Source organism: Cucumis sativus, chromosome 3 (assembly GCF_000004075.3).
Source record: "Cucumis sativus cultivar 9930 chromosome 3, Cucumber_9930_V3, whole genome shotgun sequence".
Classification (NCBI taxonomy): domain Eukaryota; kingdom Viridiplantae; phylum Streptophyta; class Magnoliopsida; order Cucurbitales; family Cucurbitaceae; genus Cucumis; species Cucumis sativus.
In genome coordinates this window covers 35024231-35044157 of record NC_026657.2, presented here as the reverse complement: position 1 = coordinate 35044157, position 19927 = coordinate 35024231, and the positions used below count along the sequence as shown (strand labels likewise).

The following is a 19927-nucleotide window of genomic DNA, read 5'->3' as shown; positions in this document are numbered from 1 at the left end:
GATTTCTTCTACAAATCTTTTTGAATTTCCTATTTCTTTAAGATTTTCTATTGGGCAGAGATAATGGGCTTGACCTCAACCGAGTTGGAGTGGCCTGAACCAGTCTTGAAACGAAATGGACCGATTGTTGAAGATAGGACAGGTCCATTCTGTTTAGTAGGATGGTGGCCTCAGTTCGGCCGAGGCCGACTAAAGCCAATTGCCTTCAGGCCAATATTGCCTCTATTCTTATGCCCTTTCTTTTTCTCTTAGCATGATTTGCTAGTCTTACTGGAGAGTTTGATTGTAATTTGTAAGTCTCGAGCCAAAGACAAGTGGTTGCCTGCAATGCCACTAAATGACAAGAGAAATGTGATAGGGAAAAGGGAGAAAAAAAAAGATTTTTAATTTTAATTTATAAAGAATGCTTGCCAATTGCCAATCTCATTACTAAAAATAATTTCTAATTAATAAAAAGTAGAAGTAAGAGCTTTAGAACATATTTTTCAAAATTTACGAACTAGAAGAAAACCAAAAACATCTCAGGATCAAAATGCTTATTATCATAATTTTTTTATCTTTTTGAAAATTTCGTTCCTACAAATTTATTTTGATAATAATTTGTAGATTCCATGGCTAATATGCTTTTTTTTTCCTCGAACAATCCTATTGCTTTAGAATTACTATACACATTATAATTCAAGGGATGATTAGTACTAAAACCTCCTTTTTGTTACAAGGAGAGACGTTGATTTTACTATGGGTTTGATATTTTGGAGTGCGACGGACGATGGTTTGGTTCAAATATTCTACTTCTATCCACAAGTAAACTCACATGCACATTGCACTGTCTCGAAATGGAACTCTCCCTTGTTGCTAATGGATATCACCGCCATGTCCTCCGGACTCGGTTGCCCACACCTTCTTCTGTAATGGCTTCTGCATCGCATGCTGTCACCACTATCAAGAACAATCAATCTAATTCTGTCGCAATTCTCCCTAAAGAGCCTCAATTCCTCCCCGGCTCTTCAAATGCTAAACTCATCAATGGCGCCCAGAAGCGCCACTCCAAATCATACCTTGAGAGACAGTCCGCTATTGCTCAAGTTAAAGATTGCTCCGAGTTGGCACCGGCTCTTGCCAGGTTCTTCTTCTCTTACCTTTTTGCTACGTGTAGTTGGATTTTGAACTGTGGGAAATCATTTGCCCGTTTTTTTTTTTTTTTTTTTTTTTTACTTCGTTAGAAGGGCGTTTTCTTTTTTGTCAATGTTAGTTAGTTATCGATTTTGGTAAAGAACTATATGTAGTTGGATGGCAGCAAGAGAATTCTAATCCCGTGTGCTTACAAGATTATTGCGCGGGTCTTTTCGAATCGATTGAAACAGGTTCTTCCATCTACCATTGCTTTAAATCAGATTGCTTTTGTTGAAAATAGACAAATTCTGGATGCATCCCTTATAGCTAATGAATTGGTGGATGATTGGTTTCATGAAACCAAGGAAGGTGTGATAAACTTAATCTTGAAAAAGCTTTTGATACGGTCGATTGGGACTTTTTAGATGCAATTCTCCAGTCTAAAGGCTTTGGAAGGGTTTGGCCTAATGAATTCATGGATGTGTCTCTAGTGCCAAATTTTCCATTATTATTAATGGTAGACCTCATGGTAAAATAATCCCTACTGGTGGCATTAGACGAGGTCATCCTCGTTCTTCTTTTCTTTTTATATCGGTTGCCGATTACTTAAGTTGTCTGTTGGACCATAATCTATCTAACAATTTGATAGCCACTCATCCTATTGGTGCTTCGAGTTTGATCCTGAATCACTTGCAATTTGCTGATGACACTTTGCTCTTTTCCACTGCTGACCGCGCTGCCCTTGCATGCTTGTTTGAGGCTATTTATTCTTCGAACAAGCTTCTGGTTTATCTATTAATCTCTCTAAAAGTGAGCTCCTTGGCATTCATTTCTCTGATCATGATTTGGATTGGATGGTGACTGTTTTTGGGTGTAAGAATGGACAATGGCCAGCTTCTTATCTTGGCCTTCCCCTTGGTGGCAACTCTAAATCGATGATTTTATGGCAATCAATTATTGAGAAGTTTCAACAAAAACTCCATAATTGGAAATATGCCTACATCTCCAAGGGTGGTCGTCACACACTTATTCAAGCCACTGTTTCAAGCTTGTCTACTTATTACCTTTCTCTTTTTCATGCCCCTAACGATGTGATTAATTATTTGGAGAAACTGATTCGTGATTTTTTTGGGACCGTTCATGTGATGAAAATGGTATGCATAACGTTAATTGGATTACTACTCAGTGCCCAAAGCTTCTTGGTGGTTTTGGCATTGGCAATTTTCGTCATCGAAATTTTGCTCTTATGGAAAAGTGGATTTGGAGGTTTTTACACGAGTAGGATGCTTTATGGTGTCAGCTCATTGTGGCTGAGTACTATTATCCCTCATGTGTTTGGCCGACTATTGTTAGAAGGTCATCAAAGTCCTTGTGGAGCTCCATCTGCCATACTGCTGACCTTGAATTTTCTAGGACTCAACATTGCCTTGGTACTGGTAACACTATCCCTTTTTGGAAAGATTGATGGCATGATTGTGGTATTCTCTCTGTGATTTTTCCTCGTTTGTTTCGTCTCTCTTATACTCCCGATATTTCTGTTGCTGAAGCATGGCTTGATGATTTTGAGACTTGGGACTTGCACTTTAGACGTAATTTTACTGATCATGAAATTTAGTAATGGGTATCTTTGTCTTCTAGCAGATTTCGTGTAGTGCTTGATTCTTGGAGATGGGCTATTGACTCCTCATCTATGTTTACTGGGAAATTTATGATTGATGACTTAACAGGTGCTCTCGAGTCTTCTGAAAGGGATTTTTATTTGATCATTTGGATGGATCACTTCCTAAAGAGAATTAAAATTTTTCTTCGGGAGCTTAGTCATAAAGCTATAAACACTGCCAATCGTCTCCAGCATCGTATGCCTTATATGCCACTTTCTCCGTCTTGGTGTATTATGTGTTGTGCTAATGTTGAATCCCCTGCTCATCTTTTTATTCATTGTCCTTTTGCTCGACAATTTTGGGATCTCATTTTGGAGGCTTTTGGTTGGTCTACTACTTTTTCCAATGACATTTTGGACATCCTCAACTCTCTTATGGTGGGTGTGACCCGTTTATTGGTTGCAAGAAGGTTATTTAGCTGGTTGTTCTTTGGGCTTTCTTTCGGACTTTATGGGGCGAGCTTAATAGGCGTCTTTCTCATCTTTTAGTTATTTTTTTGACATGGTATTGTCCATGGCTTTTTATTGGTGCAGATTTGAGCACCCTTTTAAGAACTTTAGCTTATTGGTCTTAGTTGCCAATTGGCGCTCATTTTGTAATCACCTTTAGGTGCTTGGGGTTTCCCCTTATTTCATTTTATCAATGAAATGTTTGTTTCCTATAAAAAGAACAATGGATGGAAGATGAAATACGTTAGCCAGAGTTCAGATCTTGATTCAAATTTTGTATTCAACACCTAATGTCTTTGGCATTCCTTACATTCTTGCGATATGACAATGTTATACTTACTTGTTTTCAAACTGTTTCTAAGTGGGAAGAATATTTCCACATACTCACATACCAATACCGAGTCCTTTTAACATCCTTGATTCTTACTCATGTGCTTGCTAACATAGAATTACTCCAAGCTAAAGACGCTTAACTTTGAAGTTTCTATGATTGAGTTACAAAAAAATTGAAAATGCACCTTGTTGGTATATGGTGAATCCGTGGGGCCTGAAAAGTTGTTGGAATTGAGTTCAGAAACAGATTTGGCCTCTTTCTTGGTGTAGGTGGTTTCGGTGTAGGTGGTTTCTAGAAGTGATTCTTGTTGTGTGGAGATGGGGAGCCAATTTGAGATTTTCTGGAGAGAGTGGCTGCCCTGTTTTTTTGCTTTTGGGTATGTATAGATCAGTTAATGTTGCCCTCATTTGGCCATTTTGTCTTACATTTTTGTCACCTCCTTAGCAGCCAAAGAAAGAAAGAAGTTCCTTCAAAAGTGTATTTTTGTAGTTTATGAGAAACCAGCATATCCCCTGATTGCTCCGTGCTGTTGATTGAGGTAATTTTTGCAATAAGCTGGTGTTTCTGGGTGATATTGAAGCTCAAGGTCTCAATTCCACTTTTTAAGAATAGCTTTTGAAACCTTTTAAGTTTTTGTATCAATCCATGTCCTGGTCAACCACAAATAGGGGCGTTCTTTACCAATGGTCCACTAAAGGAGAAAGGGAATACTGTTGCAACAACATATTCTCAAATTAAAAAAGGGGGTGTACATCTAAGATGTGTGACCAATGGAGAGAAGCAACGGGTTGTGATAAGAGGTTGGTCTTTCAGCTTTCGAACAGTGGTCATTAAATTTATCAAACACCTTTTTAATTGTTAAGAATCGATTAATCAATATAAGCGTCAGAGAATCTTGAAAATAAAACCAAGTGTAGAGGTTGTTTTGGAGGGGGATATCAATAAGAACAATATTCTCAATGAACCAATTAAAAGCTCATACTTCTTGTGTTTTATCCCCAGTTAGAAGTTTGAGAAGACCACCGTGCCATGTTGGAATCTCCTCCCAGGATCAACACAAAGATGAGACACACCCTCCCGTTCCTTTAGAAAATAAGACTTAATGGGTAAAGAAGTTTTGGGGATTCTAGTGAACGAAAAAGTAAATGAATCTCCTCCCTTGAATACATTGCCCCATAACAGGGGCTTCGTAAAGCTGGAGCTCTAGATGTGGAGGTTTGAGATTGGTAGGGATGATGGGGTAGAGAAGAAGAGAGGGAGGTTAGGGGTGGGGATGGGGGAAAGATGAAGCATAAGGACTAGAAACTGGGTCATAGATATTGATGTTGAGAAGATGTATGGAGATTTAATTTTGGGTGTTGGATTTGAGAAAGTAGGGACTGTTGTGGGGGTTAACGGTAATTTTAGACTTGTCTTTTAGTCTTTTGTTAATGACAGGCTGCTGATGTAAAGGTCTTACTTTTTGGACCATTTTTACTTTCTCAATGTCATTTCATTTCTCTATTTTTTGGATATGCCGAGGACACTAAGGGAGTGTCAACCTAATTTAGATGTTCAGGTGCGTCTACTGATTCCTAGTTCTTTAATTGCTCATTGTATAACCTTCTTGCACTTTGAGCTCTACCTCATTAAAAACAAAGGGTCGGTGATGGAAAAGAGACCCTAGAGCAAGTGGGTAAAAAGTGGGTAGGTTTAGACAAGTGTTAGAAGCCATGAGCAATTTGTGGTTAGGTTAATATTTAGTTGGGGTGGGTTGAGTGGAGGGCTAAAAAGGGGTCGGGAAGAATTGGGGGCCACAAGAATTTTGGGATAGAAAGGGATAAAAGAAAAGGAGGCAACGGTGGGTAATGATGGTGAAGGGGGAGGTAAAGGGGGAAGTAAAGGAAAAATCAAAGGGGGAGTGACTTTTTGTAGGGACAGGATTGAGTGAAGTTGCTAGGAAGCAACCAATGTATGATTGAATTTTGGTAAAGGGTATGGATATAGACCCAGAATACTTTATGATTTGTCAATATCAAGCTTGGGATTTTGTGACGTGTTGCTGGGTAGATTCGCTGACGATATGGGGCCATGAACTTCGTCATGTAACCCAAATGATTTTCTATAGTAAAAAAGTGGTCAATCGTAACAGCACCAACGGTGAGGAGGAAAAGGGTAGAGTAACGATCCTGTCCCGTCTTACGATGGGTGGATAAAGATAAGAAATCTAAAGTCTTCTTATAGTTCAATCTTTTCAAGCACTTCATTATCTCATTCAAGCATACACCCTTTTATTTTGCAAAGTTGTAGAAGGTTCCCTTAATGTTTCTATCTTGTCTCCTCATTACCTATGGGTTCAGTACACCTACAGAACAAATCCTATTCAAGGAAGTGATGTAGTAGGAATAAGATATTATGATCAAATCCTTAATCTATTAGGATTAGGATTAGAATTAGTTTGCTATAAATAGGATTAGGATTAGTTTTTTTAACTTATTAGGATTAGAATGAGTTTCTTTTAAGGATTAGGATTATGATTAGTTTGCTATAAATAGAGTACTTGTTTTGAAGTCCATCCAATATTGATACAATATGTCATCTGGTCCATATCTAAACCTACTAAAGAAATAAAAATCCAACCACAATTGGACTTTCATTATGCTTACAAAATTGATTTTTATTCATTTTATGAGAATTCTGCATATTCTTTGACAACAAAGTTCTTTTTTACCACATTAGTTCTAGGATTGAATGGCGGGAATTACAAAATTGGGATATTATTGATGTTGAATATTCTGAGTTGCCTCCATTCGTCTAACTTACTTTTTTATTTTTACCTTCATTTTTGATTTAAAACTTGAGGACAAGTTTTTTTGTTTGGAGGGATAGAATGATGTAATAGGAATAAGATATTATGATCAAATCTTTAATCTATTAGGCTTAAGATTAGTTTCTTTTACTTATTAGGATTAGAATTAGTTTCTTTTGTTAATAAAGATTAGGATTAGTTTCTCTTATTAATTAGGATTAGGATTAGTTTCTTTTATTAATTAGGATTATGATTAGTTTGCTATAAATAGAGTACTTGTCTTCTTGTATTGACAACTTTTAAACATTTATAAAATTCTCTCACTTGAGTTACATCATAAGGTTAAAGTTTCTATTTTTTTTAAAAAAAGGAAACGAGCCTCTTCATTAATATAATGAAATGAGACTAATGCTCAAAGTACAAGAGAAGTATAGAAAGATCTTGAATCTCTAAAGGACAAAGAATCTAGAATCCAAATATACGGACTAACAAAACGAGGACCAAGAGGTTAAAAAACTACAAACAAGGCAGAAAAACAATCAAAACAGCAACTGAAAAGTTTTTGGTTGGGTTACTTTTCTTGGGAGAACATACACGGTAACACAGGATTCCAGGTTGAGGTCTAATAGTCTTATAGTTTGTATTAGCATTTATTGTGTAAAGAGGTGATGGAGGACACATATCCTTTTTGGAAGTATTGGTTTTCTTGGAAAGATGTGGTTAAGATTCTTGCAGACTTTTAGGGTGTTGTTGGCCCAAGTTGAGGCTGACGAACGTGAACTATGATGGACAAGGTCTTGGTCCTTTTACCATCTACATTTTAGGACAGAGGACGAACGCCCAGGTGGGCTGGGTTTTTTGCTAATTGTTGGATTGTCTGGCTAGAAAGTTATGGAAGGATATTTATTGCTTAGTCTCACTTCAATAATACCTCTTGTTTGGTGTTTTACTGTTTTTATGACTTTTTCCATTTTTATTCTTATTACAAACTGCTAAGACTTATCTATTTCTCATTTTTCTCATTGCCTTTCATCATTATTTTTTTTAATCTTTAATTTTCCCTTTCCTTCTTTCCTATTTTGGTTCAAGAGATAGGATTCTGCCAGAAGTTATCTTTCTTTTTATCATTCAAAATTGAAGATCCTTTTGGGGCTAAAACATTAAGCTGGATTAACTTTTCTTGTGTAGATATGGTGGACTACTAAAAGCGCAAGATTTGAATGTTATACTGCGGCATTTTGGGATGTTAAGTAGGTGGAAGGATCTATCTCAGGTGCTTCTGGGAACATTTATCTGATTGTAACTATGTATTGTTGAATGAGGATCAAGGCGTTAGTTGCTCACTTTTATTGGTCGCCTTAACCGGTGGGTTTGAGAACTTTCTAATACCAGTCATTTTACATTTGTTATTGCAGCTGTTTGAGTGGATGCAAGAGACTGGAAAGACCAATGTTTCTTCTTACAGCAGTTATATAAAGTTCATGGGGAGAGGTCTCAATCCTTTGAAGGCACTAGAAGTATACAATAATATTGAAGAAGTATCAATAAAGAATAGTATTTTTATTTGTAATTCTATCCTCAACTGTCTGGTGAGAAATGGAAAGTTTGATACCAGTGTTAAGCTGTTTCATCAAATGAAGAATGATGGTTTATGTCCAGATACAGTTACATACAGCACGGTATGATAGTTTATCTTCGTAGCATCACACCTATTTTGTGAGTTGACCCAACTTTTCTTTTTTGTTGTACATTTTTGCAAATACCGCTATTAGATTTTTGCAGACAAATTAGCCATTTTTAAAAAAACTATTATTAATATACTATATTTATTATTATTATTATTAAATTAAACAAAAAATCTCACTGAAAAAATAAAGAGATACTAATGCTCAAAGATAAATAACCATCAAGAGAGAAGGGAAATAAAATAAAATGAAGATAGACAAAACTATTGAGATACAATGAAAAGCAAACTCGAAATAAGCAAACTCTTAAAAAACCTAACAAACCAACACTTGAGGAGAACCCTAAACTGGAGAGCTTTGTCCTTTAGAGATTCAAGCTCCTAAACTGGAGAGCTTTCACATAATCTCTCTGGCTTTTTGTACATCCTTTTCTTTGTCTATCAATTAAATTGTTTCTTAAATAAGACGAAAGCTTGTGTCTTGTCTTGGCTAGCAATGATAATAATTCTTTTCTAGGAATGACAATAGTTTTCTTTTGTAGACGCTTTAGTAAAAGTTTTTATGTTGCTTTCTTAATTGCTCAATTTGTGTACACATCTATCATATTTCAATGATGTACTTATTAGTACAATGGCTTGTTAGTATGCATAAAAGTTGCAATGATATTGTGACCGGCACCCCTATTTGAAATGCATGTTAAAGGAAGTATGTGAGGAGAGTATAGAGGGGTTTGAGAGTACATTTAGTTGGTGAGGGGATGCTTGTATGATTAGATATGCTGATGTAGTTGTCTTTGCTATCTTGGCTCAATCTGTGATCCTCCCCTTGGTTGTTGCCATTGTTGATAGATGATATTGGGAGCTTACCATATTGTGGAGAAAGAGTAATTGAAGTTAATTGTTTCAGTAATTAAAATGTGTACATATAGATTTCATTATCGGGGTTGTATACCGAGTTGTATGTCATTTTTTGTGGCATTCAACTGTCCTTGTTTATTATTGTTATTTTCTTGTACTAACAAAGTCTGCTGTATTATTCTTTATATAAAGGCTATATTCTACGCCAAGAATTTTGCAATAATATAAACAATGCACGTCTTGATTTGTTCGAGTGGAGAGAGGGGATAGTTATACTTTTAATTGATATGTTCTTGTTGAGAAGTAAAAGTTAACGTCTTGTCTACTTCCAACAGATGCTTACTGGTTGCATCAGGGTTAAACATGGTTATGCTAAAGCAATGGAGCTTCTTAAGGAGCTGCAAGACAATGGACTATGCATGGATTGTGTATCGTATGGGACACTGATAGCTATTTGTGCTTCACATAATAGACTGGAAGATGCAGAGAGATTCTTCAACCAGATGAGAGCTGAAGGTCATTCACCCAATATGTTCCATTATGGCTCTCTACTCAATGCTTATTCAATCAATGGAGATTATAAAAAGGCTGATGAGCTGATTGAAGATATGAAATTGACCGGGTTAGTACCAAATAAGGTTTGTTTTCTTGTTTATGGTATCTTGGTAACTTTGGGATTTTGTTTCGTACGTATGAATAGTTTTGAGAAGAATCAAGAAAAAAAAACACAATATTTAGTTAGGAAAACATACAAAGTTATATGATTAAAATTCCTATCAATTGTAAGACTATGAAATTAGAAAAACAATTGGAATTTGCACGATCATGGAAAATGGATTAGTCCAAGAGCATTATAAGGAAGATAAAATTTTAACTTCCAACAATTATTTAATTTATTTCTCTCTATTTCCAAATTTGTGTTATCCTCCGTAGATGCATCAAAGTATTGCCTATGAAGGATCCTCAATTAATAGACAATCAAGATTAGGCAATCAAGATGGCTTTAAATAAATAGAGGGACCTGTGACCTAATCTCAAGCTACAAATAGTTATTGACTTACTTGGCTTTAGGATTGTAGAAACCCTTACATTGAGCCTAATCTCAAGCTACAAATAGTTAAAGTAGAAGAAATAAAGGACAAAGAACGATATCATAGATTAGTTGGAAGATCAATTTATGTCTTATACACATCTTGATATTGCTTATGCTGTCAACATGGCTAGTCAGTTTATGCATGCTTCTGAGCCAACTCATTTTGAAGCCGCTTATAGAATTTTCAGGTTTTTGAAAGAATCTACTAGAGAAGGTGTTTCATTATGATGACATAATCACATTTAAATAGAAGCTTACACCGATGCAGATTGAGTAGGAAGTTGAACAAATAGAAGATCTACCTTTGGTTATTGTTTTTTTGTGGGACGGAATCTGTTTACTTGAAGAAGTAAAAATAGAATGTGGTGGGCAAAAGTAGTGCTGAAGCGGAGTTTAAAAACTTAGCCCAAGGAATTTGTGAAGGCATATGAATCAAAAGAATGCTGGAACAATTGACAATTTCTTTGACGACACCTATATGTATTTGTCGTGACAATAAAGTTGTCATCTCTATCTATTAGAATCTAGTTCGACATGGTAGAACAAAACATATCAAGGTTGAGAAGCATTTTATCAAGGGGAAGATTGAAGCAGAAACAACATGTACCCCTTGGCTTTCTAAATCAAAGCAATTTGCTGTTGTACTGAATTTGAGAGATTGATCTACAAGTTGGCTATGGAAGACATCTTTAAATTAGTTTGAGGGAGAGCATTGGAATTTCTGTTATTTATAAACAGTTGTGTAAAAATATTAGTTGTCAAATATTTACCTTTATTATCTTTATTCTTTCCCCATATATTTGTATGGGGTCTTTCTTCTATATTAGAAGACCTAAATTGAACATATTTAATGTGTGAAATAGTTCGATTCTCTCAAATTTTAGTAAATGTAACTGTAATTTCTTTGGCTTGTTTAGAAATATATTCTTTGTTGTTCAACATTTTATTTTAAATGGAAAAGTTGTCTCGTTTATGGAAAATTTTATACTGTAGGTATTCATATCTACTTGCTGGTGTTTGTTTCTTATAAAAGAAAAATATCTCCTTGCAGGTGATTTTAACGACGTTGCTGAAGGTTTATGTCAGGGGAGGTTTGTTTGAGAAATCAAGGAAATTGTTATCAGAATTGGAATCCCTTGGCTATGGTGAAAATGAGGTATGTGCCAATGACTTGTATTAAAAGCGGTAAAGAAAATAAATACCGAGTTACATGGAAACCCAAGTACCGGGAGAAAAACCACGATCTAACTTTCTAATATTCACAAAAGATACAAGGGGAAAAATAAATAAACATGCTTATGATAAAAAGGAAAGGAAATCAGGGTCAATCCTTCCTTGGGCCAAGCCCACTAGTTCTAACACTCCCCCGCAAGTTGGAACCTAGATATCAATGAGACCCAACTTTCTAACACAAGAGTCAAAGCTCTGTCTGAGAAGCCTCTTGGTGAAAACATTAGCAACCTATTGGCTCAGGGATGTAAGGATGCATATGTACCATTGTCCAGTTTTTCTTTAATAAGTCGGTTAATCTCCACATGTTTAGTTCTATTATGTTGAACTGGATTGTTGGCGATGCTAATAGCTGCCTTATTATTACAGAATAATTTCATTGTTCAACTTCCTACTCTTAAGTCACCAATTGACCCAAAAGCTCTCAACAGTCCTAACGAAGGTTGGATAAAACTTTTTGAAGCCAAATTTCCTCACATATTTTCAAACTCATGGCCTTGTTCACAGCTTCAACACCGCTTCTGGCCACAACCCCTTGTTTCTTACTCCTCCAAGTTACAAGACAAAGGTACGGTAATTGGAGGTGGATTTTCTGTCAACAACGGACTCTGCCTAATCAGTTCAATATAAGCTTCAATAGCTCTCCCGTTTGTCTTCCTGAAAATCAACCCTTTACCAAGAGTTGTTTTTAAGTACCTCAGGATTCTGTTAATGGTCTCCATGTGTTCCTCATAAGTAGCTTGCATGAATTGGTAGTGACAAAAAACCCTAGTCAAAATGTAGAGACCCTGCCCTCGAATGACCAAAATACCCTCAATTTTGCCTAGTGGTCATTTTTTCTACAATTCTCGTGAAAACACATAGCATCTAGATGCTGTGCTCTCGGCCAGCATGGCTTGGAGCTGTTTAAGCATTCTGTTTTGGTCAGTTTCTCTTCTTTTCGCCACTTGGATTCTTTAATTGTTGTCTCAATGGCCCAATAGCTCATTATTTCACCAAAAACTCCGATGTTGCTCCAAATACTCTAAATCTATGAAATAACCAAATTTAAACCTGAAAGCATCAAAGTATCCCTCAAAACTAGCATAAACTAAAGAGACTAAGGTAACACATTTCGTGTGTTATCAAGAATCTTTTCAATCAAAATTTAAAACTCTATTTTTCATAATCTATCCTTTGTATGTAAGGTGGATTATTTTATGTAATTAGTTGGTTTTTTTTTTGGCAGTATATTTTACTTCTTATTCTAGGTGTTCTTCGTAACTCATGTGTGTAATTTTTAACAACTTCACATAATAGTTCGTTTCCTTGGTTCAAAAAAAAAAAAAAAAAGAAAAACGACTTCTGATACTCATAAATGCGATTCTTTTTGTAGATGCCGTATTGTTTGTTGATGGATGGCCTTGCCAAGGCAGGTTCTATTAGAGAAGCAAAGACAGTTTTTGATGAAATGAAAGCAAAAAACGTTAAAACTGGTACGTTTTCTCCTTTTAGACTTGAATTTGTAAATCAAAAGTAAACTGTACTAGTTAGAAGAGTAGGAAAAAAAATGATAATTATTAATTTTTACTCCTAAACTTTGGGGGTGTATCAACACTTCATGCAAATAATTGTATCAATCTAAATTCTAGAATTTTATAAGTGAATTAGTTAAAACCCTTTGTTAGTGATTTATAGCTATTTTAAAATTAACTTAAAATCACCTAAATGTAAGTATTCTTCTCCACGAATTTAACACAAGTAGAATGGAAAATTATCACAATTATTTAAAAATAATTACAACTATCAAATTTTAATCCTACATTTTGGGGTTGTATACATAAATGAAATTCAAACTCTAAACTTGAATAAGTGTAAAGTGAATCAGTTTAGGCTTTCTTTTTAGAATAATCCGTTTAGACTATTTGTTAGTGATTTGTAACTATTAGATATAATATCAACTTTATCTTCATCAATCAACTTAAGCTTTTGGGTCAATTGGTAATTTAAGATGATAACAAAGTAGGTTGGTTTAGGAGGAGAGTTCAAACCCCTGCATTGTTGTTTCTTCTCCATTTAATATTAATTTCCTCTTGTTGGGTCTTTCATATATTTCGAGTCCACAAGTGAGAGGAGTGTTTTGATATAATATTTAATTTACCTGCACCCATGAAATTAAGCTTTTGGGTCAATTGGTGTCTTAAGAGTAACTGTTATCATTTGATTCCGTTTAAAATTAACTCAAAATCACCTCAATAAAATGTGATTTGTAACTATTTTCATTTGGTTCCATTTAAAATTTATTGAAAAGAGAGACAAAGAGTTCACACCAATTTACGTGGAAACCCGAGTACCGGGAGAAAAACCACGATTGTTTGTGTTGTTATTATTTTCTAATGAATAAAGCAATAGGTACAAGAGAGAATAAATAGAGTACACAATGGAATAAAAAAGGAAAAGATTTAGGAAAATAAGGAATACATTCCCATAATCTTTCCATAATTATTCTAGGATTCTAACAAGGAAAAAACCTAGAAAAAAAAGGAAAGAATTCCAACAAAATTAACTCAAAATCACCCATAAAATTATTCTTCTCTAAATCCCTCCAAAGAAGAAGAAAAAATTATCATGTAGGGGTGTCAACCTAGTTGAGATGTCCAGGTGCACCTTCTGATCCATGTTCTTTTTTTGCATGTTTAGACTTCTTTATTTAGCTCTTTGTATAATTCTCTTGGACATTGAGTTCTTATTATTAATAAAGAAATTTGTCTCTTTTCATATAATTTTTTTTTTGTTAAAGTAAAGAAAAATAGACGAAGATGAACAGATGAAAACAACTCATATTTAATACAGAACATCCATGATCTATTTGATTATTTGATTATCGTATTTTTCTCTTTACATAGTCATAAATCATTACATTTAGAGAAATTTTATACATGTGTGAAAGACTGAAAGTTATATATGAATGGTTTTAAAATGACATTGTAATGGAGGGTCCAAGTATATTCATTTGTGAAAACTAACAGTTTACATTGATAATATTATTATTTTGAGTTGAGGTTTTAATTGATGCAAATCCCAATGTTTAGGTGCATAAATTGATATTTGCCAATTTTATAAATTTCTATATATATATATGTATATACACATTAATTTGTTGTTAGTAGGTTGTAGTTTGTTTGCTGATTTGTTGGTCGGTTAGTGTTTATTAATTTGTACAGTTTATATTCTAGTACAAATAGTTGATGTCTACTTTCAATTATTGAATAATAGATAATTTCTTCTTTGGTGATACACCACTCAGTGTCAGTGACACAAGCTTCAGTTACTATGCCCTACTCCATTCAGTTTAAGGACTATCTTTGCACATTTTTTCATATTATCAACCATTGTGTGGAGTTTTTGTTAATACCATCTAAAAGTGGTGAAACTTTAGCTCTGGCTGATTCTTCACATTCTGTAAAAAATTTCTCTTTGTAGGGGCCAATCCCATGGAAAATTAATTTACTTATTCTTTCTGCTACCACGAGGGCAATAATGTTTTTTCTTCTCACAGATGGATATGCTCACAGCATCATGATATCAGCTTTTTGCCGAGGTGGGCTTCTAGAAGAGGCAAAGTTGTTGGCTAAAGATTTTGAAGCCACATATGACAGATATGACATTGTAATATTGAATACAATGCTCTGTGCCTACTGCAGAGCAGGGGAAATGGAGAGTGTCATGCAAATGCTTAGGAAAATGGATGACTTAGCAATCAGTCCAGATTATAATACCTTCCATATCTTAATCAAATATTTCTTTAAGGAGAAACTATATCTACTTTGTTATAGGACATTGGAGGACATGCATCGTAAAGGCCACCAACCAGAGGAGGTAAAATTTTGTTATATCATGTCAAACAATATTCTTGAAGGAATTGTGTCATTAATTCCTATTTAGTTCTGATGTAAAACAGTATAGAGAGAGAGAAAGAGAATAGGAAAGAAAATAAAAGGAACAAGAGCTGAATGCATTTTAATGTCAACTATTATAATCTGTGCCCTATTGTTTCACTTGGAAATTTATACATTTGCTGAGCTATTCTTTGTTAAGAGTTGAGGTGAATGCAATCTTATAGTTGCTAATGTTTATGCCTTAAACTTTAATGAACTCTATAATATCATGACAATACTTCAACTAATATTTTATTTGAGTTGGATTCGTTACTGTAGGCTGATTAAATGGGCCATCATTACGTTATCTTGGGTTGATAATTTCATCTTATGCAACTGTAAAATTATCTAGCACTTCAACAATTCACAGTTAACCCAAAGAATTTGAATACAAAGAGTATGATTGATTGTTCTTTGGTTCATACTTCATTCTATCTTAAAGCAACAATTTTTGTGGTCCCCTGAAGATTGTGTGTTGTATTTTTCTAACTGATGTAGCACAAAACAGAACTTTATCCATACAGAGATTAGGAATTTTCAATATAAAGTTTGAGCAATTGACTTGTGGGAGATTGCAAGTTTTGTTTCAATATTTCATATTCACATTGGAAAAAATGCAGTAGGTTTTCTTGGTCAAAATTGGTTTATCCACTCCAAATGTGACTTTGTGCAGGAGCTTTGTTCATCTTTAATATTGTCTCTTGGGAACATACGGGCTTATTCGGAAGCATTTTCCGTTTACAATATATTGAAATATAGTAAAAGAACAATGTGCAAGGCACTCCATGAGAAGATTTTGCACATTCTAATTGCAGGTCGACTTCTCAAAGATGCTTACGTCGTTGTCAAGGTATTTAATAATTAATTTATATTTCTATAATTTTCAACTCTGTACTTCATATATCATCTATTTTCATATGCTGAAAAATTTATTTCCTTGTAGGACAATGCAGGGGTAATTTCTAAACCTGCTATAAGAAAGTTTGCTTTTGGATTTATGAAGTTTGGTAATGTCAACTTGATAAATGACGTAATGAAGGCAATCCATGGTTCTGGATACAAGATTGATCAGGTAAATTATCAGTGGACATAGAATATTGAAATTTGGTCATGTCAACTGGTTGTAGTTTTAGCTTGTCTTTAACTTCATGTGATTATAAAAAGTCTGTTAGCAGGTTGTTTTTAGGTGGTTGAGTGTCATAGATATTTTGACTTGGGACAGATAACAGAAAAAATATTAATATGTGGCTTCAATCTGTGTACCTTTTTACTTTTAGGTTCCATAACTAAGTTACCTGTTCTTCCGCAGGATTTGTTTATGATTGCTACATCACGCTACATTGAGCTACCTGAAAAGAAGGATTTATTTATTCAATTGCTAAAGTGGATGCCTGGTCAGGGTTATGTTGTTGACTCATCAACAAGAAACCTTATCTTAAAGAACGCACATTTATTTGGTCGCCAGCTTATTGCAGAGATCCTATCAAAGCATAGTCTATTGTCAAAATCCACAAAATCTCGTGAGAAAACCTTTCTTTTAAAATAATATGATACGATTGTATTGATAAATAGATAAGGACTAATGGAGAGGGCAGAATAGGATTCTGAAACCAATTTTTAGAGAGAATAGGTGTTCTCCAATGGGTGCAGATCCCATTTGACATTAGATTATTGGGTTGAATAATGTGGAGATCAAAGATAGGGTTCTTTGTTAGTATGACTGATCAACCCTTTCATTGATTCTAATATATGTAGTGTATCTATTATGATAATGGAGACTAAAGTTTTTTTTTTTTTTTTTTTTTTTTTAATAAAAGTTGATTCTTTGGTGAAAGGTTGAGAGGTAAGGATCTCATTTGCACCATCAGTAAATACTCCAAATAATGAAGCCAATGGAAAACTGCTAATCCCTGGAGAAGGATCTGACCGAACAACACACTATGCAGAAGCAGTAGTGTGTTTACATGGAAAAAAATATGTTAATCTGAATCGAACAAGATTGCGGTCTTATTGGACTTATTATATGTATGGTCTTGCAGACAAATACTATGTAATTTTTTTTCTTTTCTCTATGGAAGTTCGGTTTATCTCTAAAAAATATGTTTATATTCATGTAGTTCTAGTTTTGTCACACAATGGATGATTCCTTATAGACCCGAAGTTATTAAGAAGGTACTGTCTGCCATTTGATTACTGACTATGCTTGTGTAGAAAAATTCTGTAGTTGGGTTTCTTTAGGACATTTCAAGAAGAAACATCAGGGATGCCAGTTTCAACAGGATATAGATGGATTCTATCTGACCATGCACTTTCTGCTTTTGGATCAATCTCAGAAATGCATTTCCAGACTGCACTGTTACACTTGAACCCGCTTCCAAATGCAATTTGCCAAACCCTGTCTCCCCTTTTCACCTTTCCCTTTGCCTCAAGATAGTTGAGTTCATACCATACAGAAGAAGATGAAGTATTGCCAAACCTATATAAGGTCATTCTTGAAGCTTCTCCGTCCTCCTTTTGCAGCTTGAGACTTTTCTCTACAGCATCGATAACTGCTTTACCACCAGCGTGTATGCAGAAATGTTCAAAAGCCTTCTTGAAATTTGGCACATACACTTCTTTCCCCTTTGCTGGTGGCCAAATTTTCTTGGTGATCCAAGACCATCCGTACCGGATCTGCTCTGAGTATGGCAACACTAGTGGGCCTAAAGATGATATGTTTGTTGTAAGTGCTTTTGCTGCTACCTGAAGAAGGTCCCGAGATAGTGAAACTCCAACATACCCGTCTTCATCAGGTTTCTGAAAAACAGATTGATAGGCCTGGTGATTGGATCCCATGTGGGTTCGAACAAGGTGTTGAAGCTTATATTTTGCTCTCTGCTTGTCTTTCTTCTTGTTGGATAATAATATTGCTGCTCCACCCATTCGAAATAGAGTGTTTGAAATAAGCATCGACTTTCTTTTGCCTCTATATCCGTTTGGTGTTACAGCTTCCATGCTGAGAACTAAAGCCGTTGTGTTTTCATGAACCCTCAGGAGATCTTTGGCCAAGCTTATAGACACCATTCCAGCACTACAGCCCATTCCACTCAAGTTAAAGCTTTTTATATTGTTTCTAAATCCAAATTTGTTTGTTACCATAGAAGTGATGGAGGGGGTGGGGCAGAAGAGGCTGCAATTAGACACCAGAAAGTCGATGCTCTGAGGATCGACTTTATGTTTAGAAAAAAGGTCGTTGACAACCGTGAAAAGAACTGTTTCAATCTCTTCTCTTGTACTTTCGAAGGAAGTATCTGGCGGGAGTTTATGCAATGAATGTGGCATACATGCATCAGGTCCAATCCCCGACCTCTCTAAGACTTTCTGTAGGAAATTCATTTCCTCTTTATCAAAGAGGTTGCAAATTTCTACGTGTTTGATGAACTTGGCGACCGGTGTTCCCAGATTATTAGGAGGCAAATAACAGACGAAGTCAACAAGGTAAACATAACTAGCTCTGAAATAGACTAAGCTAAGCAGAATAATACTCAAAATAGTAGCAGCCAGTAAAAAATGACCTAGGGAGATACAATTTACAGCTTCTGGATGGATGATCATCTTTGTAAATGATAAGCATTTGCCTATAAACCTCTCCATTGCCACATGCTAGATTTCAGTTTGAAAGTCTATATAATCAGAGGATGTGAGTGAGAGATTACCAAGAAGAAGTATATGACTTTCCTTGTCATGCCAAACAACTTTATAATGGTTACATACTGAAAATTTTGAGCATATCTCTATCGTGATTCCTCTTTTGAGTACTGTTTGGTGACTAACTAACGAGCTTGAAGGTTGTCTCCTTGTATTTGCATCACATGAATTCTATGAAGTTGCATAATACAAGTTCCACACAATTGGTTTAATGACACAAGTGGGAAAGTTGAAAGAGTTTGTTTTAGTCACAAAGTTAGCATTTACAAACAGAAAACTTCGTAGTTCCCTACATGGATTGTGTCATTGGTATTTTGCTTCCTTCTTAAACTGACTGTCATCTTTATTTGGTTCTAAGGAATGAAGATGGGTTCTTTTAGCTAATGACTTCTTTAAATCCGATTCCGTACTAAAATATCTTTTTAATCCTTCAAACCCAATTTTGATGATACGAAAACATTACAATAACAAGCGTAAAATAGCAAATTTATCAAATTATTTTTTGTGATTAAGGGTGTGTTTTAGAGTAATTTTGAGCATAATAGAACAGTTTTTAACAATTTCAAAATTATATCTAAAACATCTACATGTTTTGATTATTGGTATATTGATTCTAAATTTTGTTTAATGATTTTTTTTTCAATTACTAATAGTTTAAATGGATGTCATGCATTAAGTATAAAGATTAAATTCGTGATAAAGTATAAATGTTTTATCAATTTTAATTTTAATATCAATAAAATTTCATAACTAAATAAAAGAGTTATCTATTATGGATATGATCTAGTTTATAATAGTTACAAAGAGTCGATCTAACCCGTTGTGAAGAGTAGAGTATTTTATACAAAAGAGTTTATACGAAACTAGACTACAAAATATTTAATCTATCCATTTTTTTCTCTAGTATAAGAGCATACTAAAATCAAATAGATTTTTTTGGTTAACATACAAATATGTATGCAGAAATTTTGTAAATTTCATTTCGTAAAAGTATTTAACAACAGGACCATACAAAAATAGCAAAAAAAAATAATTATGATAATAAGATTCATGTAGTACATTTTCTAAATTGTAAAAGTAGAAATTTTAAAAGTCAATAACTCTATGATTTGA

General features: G+C 34.6%; 2 protein-coding genes across 4 annotated transcripts; one reads left to right on the top strand and one right to left on the bottom strand.

Annotated features, from left to right (window-relative positions):
- Positions 1-719: 719 nt before the first annotated feature.
- LOC101222085 (pentatricopeptide repeat-containing protein At1g10910, chloroplastic) lies at positions 720-17298 on the top strand. 3 transcript variants are annotated; one of them, XM_031883014.1, is made up of 11 exons: positions 720-1123; positions 7534-7618; positions 7761-8024; positions 9223-9525; positions 11032-11136; positions 12586-12685; positions 14749-15068; positions 15801-15977; positions 16071-16199; positions 16437-16647; positions 16963-17298. In XM_031883014.1, the coding sequence occupies exons 1-11, from the start codon at positions 837-839 to the stop codon at positions 16965-16967; spliced, it is 1986 nt and encodes a 661-aa protein (XP_031738874.1). In that variant the 5' UTR covers positions 720-836; the 3' UTR covers positions 16968-17298. The 3 variants fall into 3 exon arrangements, with proteins under 3 accessions (XP_031738874.1, XP_031738873.1, XP_004141206.1); XM_031883013.1 differs by having other exon boundaries at positions 16945-17298; XM_004141158.3 differs by lacking the exon at positions 16963-17298 and having other exon boundaries at positions 722-1123; positions 16437-16919.
- LOC101221849 (3-ketoacyl-CoA synthase 7) lies at positions 16930-18838 on the bottom strand. The gene has a single exon (XM_004141157.3). It carries the CDS (start codon positions 18758-18760, stop codon positions 17372-17374), a length of 1389 nt encoding a protein of 462 aa, XP_004141205.1. The 5' UTR covers positions 18761-18838; the 3' UTR covers positions 16930-17371.
- Positions 18839-19927: the final 1089 nt, after the last annotated feature.

What these genes read in the sequence shown, in the direction of transcription:
- LOC101222085 (XM_004141158.3), top strand. Translation starts at nt 837, where the DNA reads ATGGAACTCTCCCTTGTTGCTAATGGATATCACCGCCATGTCCTCCGG. An exon ending in TTGGCTATGGTGAAAATGAG is followed by an intron (nt 11,137 to 12,585) that starts GTATGTGCCAAT and finishes TTCTTTTTGTAG; the next exon opens with ATGCCGTATTGTTTGTTGAT. An exon ending in AGCAAAAAACGTTAAAACTG is followed by an intron (nt 12,686 to 14,748) that starts GTACGTTTTCTC and finishes TTCTTCTCACAG; the next exon opens with ATGGATATGCTCACAGCATC.
- LOC101221849 (XM_004141157.3), bottom strand. Translation starts at nt 18,760, where the DNA reads ATGGAGAGGTTTATAGGCAAATGCTTATCATTTACAAAGATGATCATC.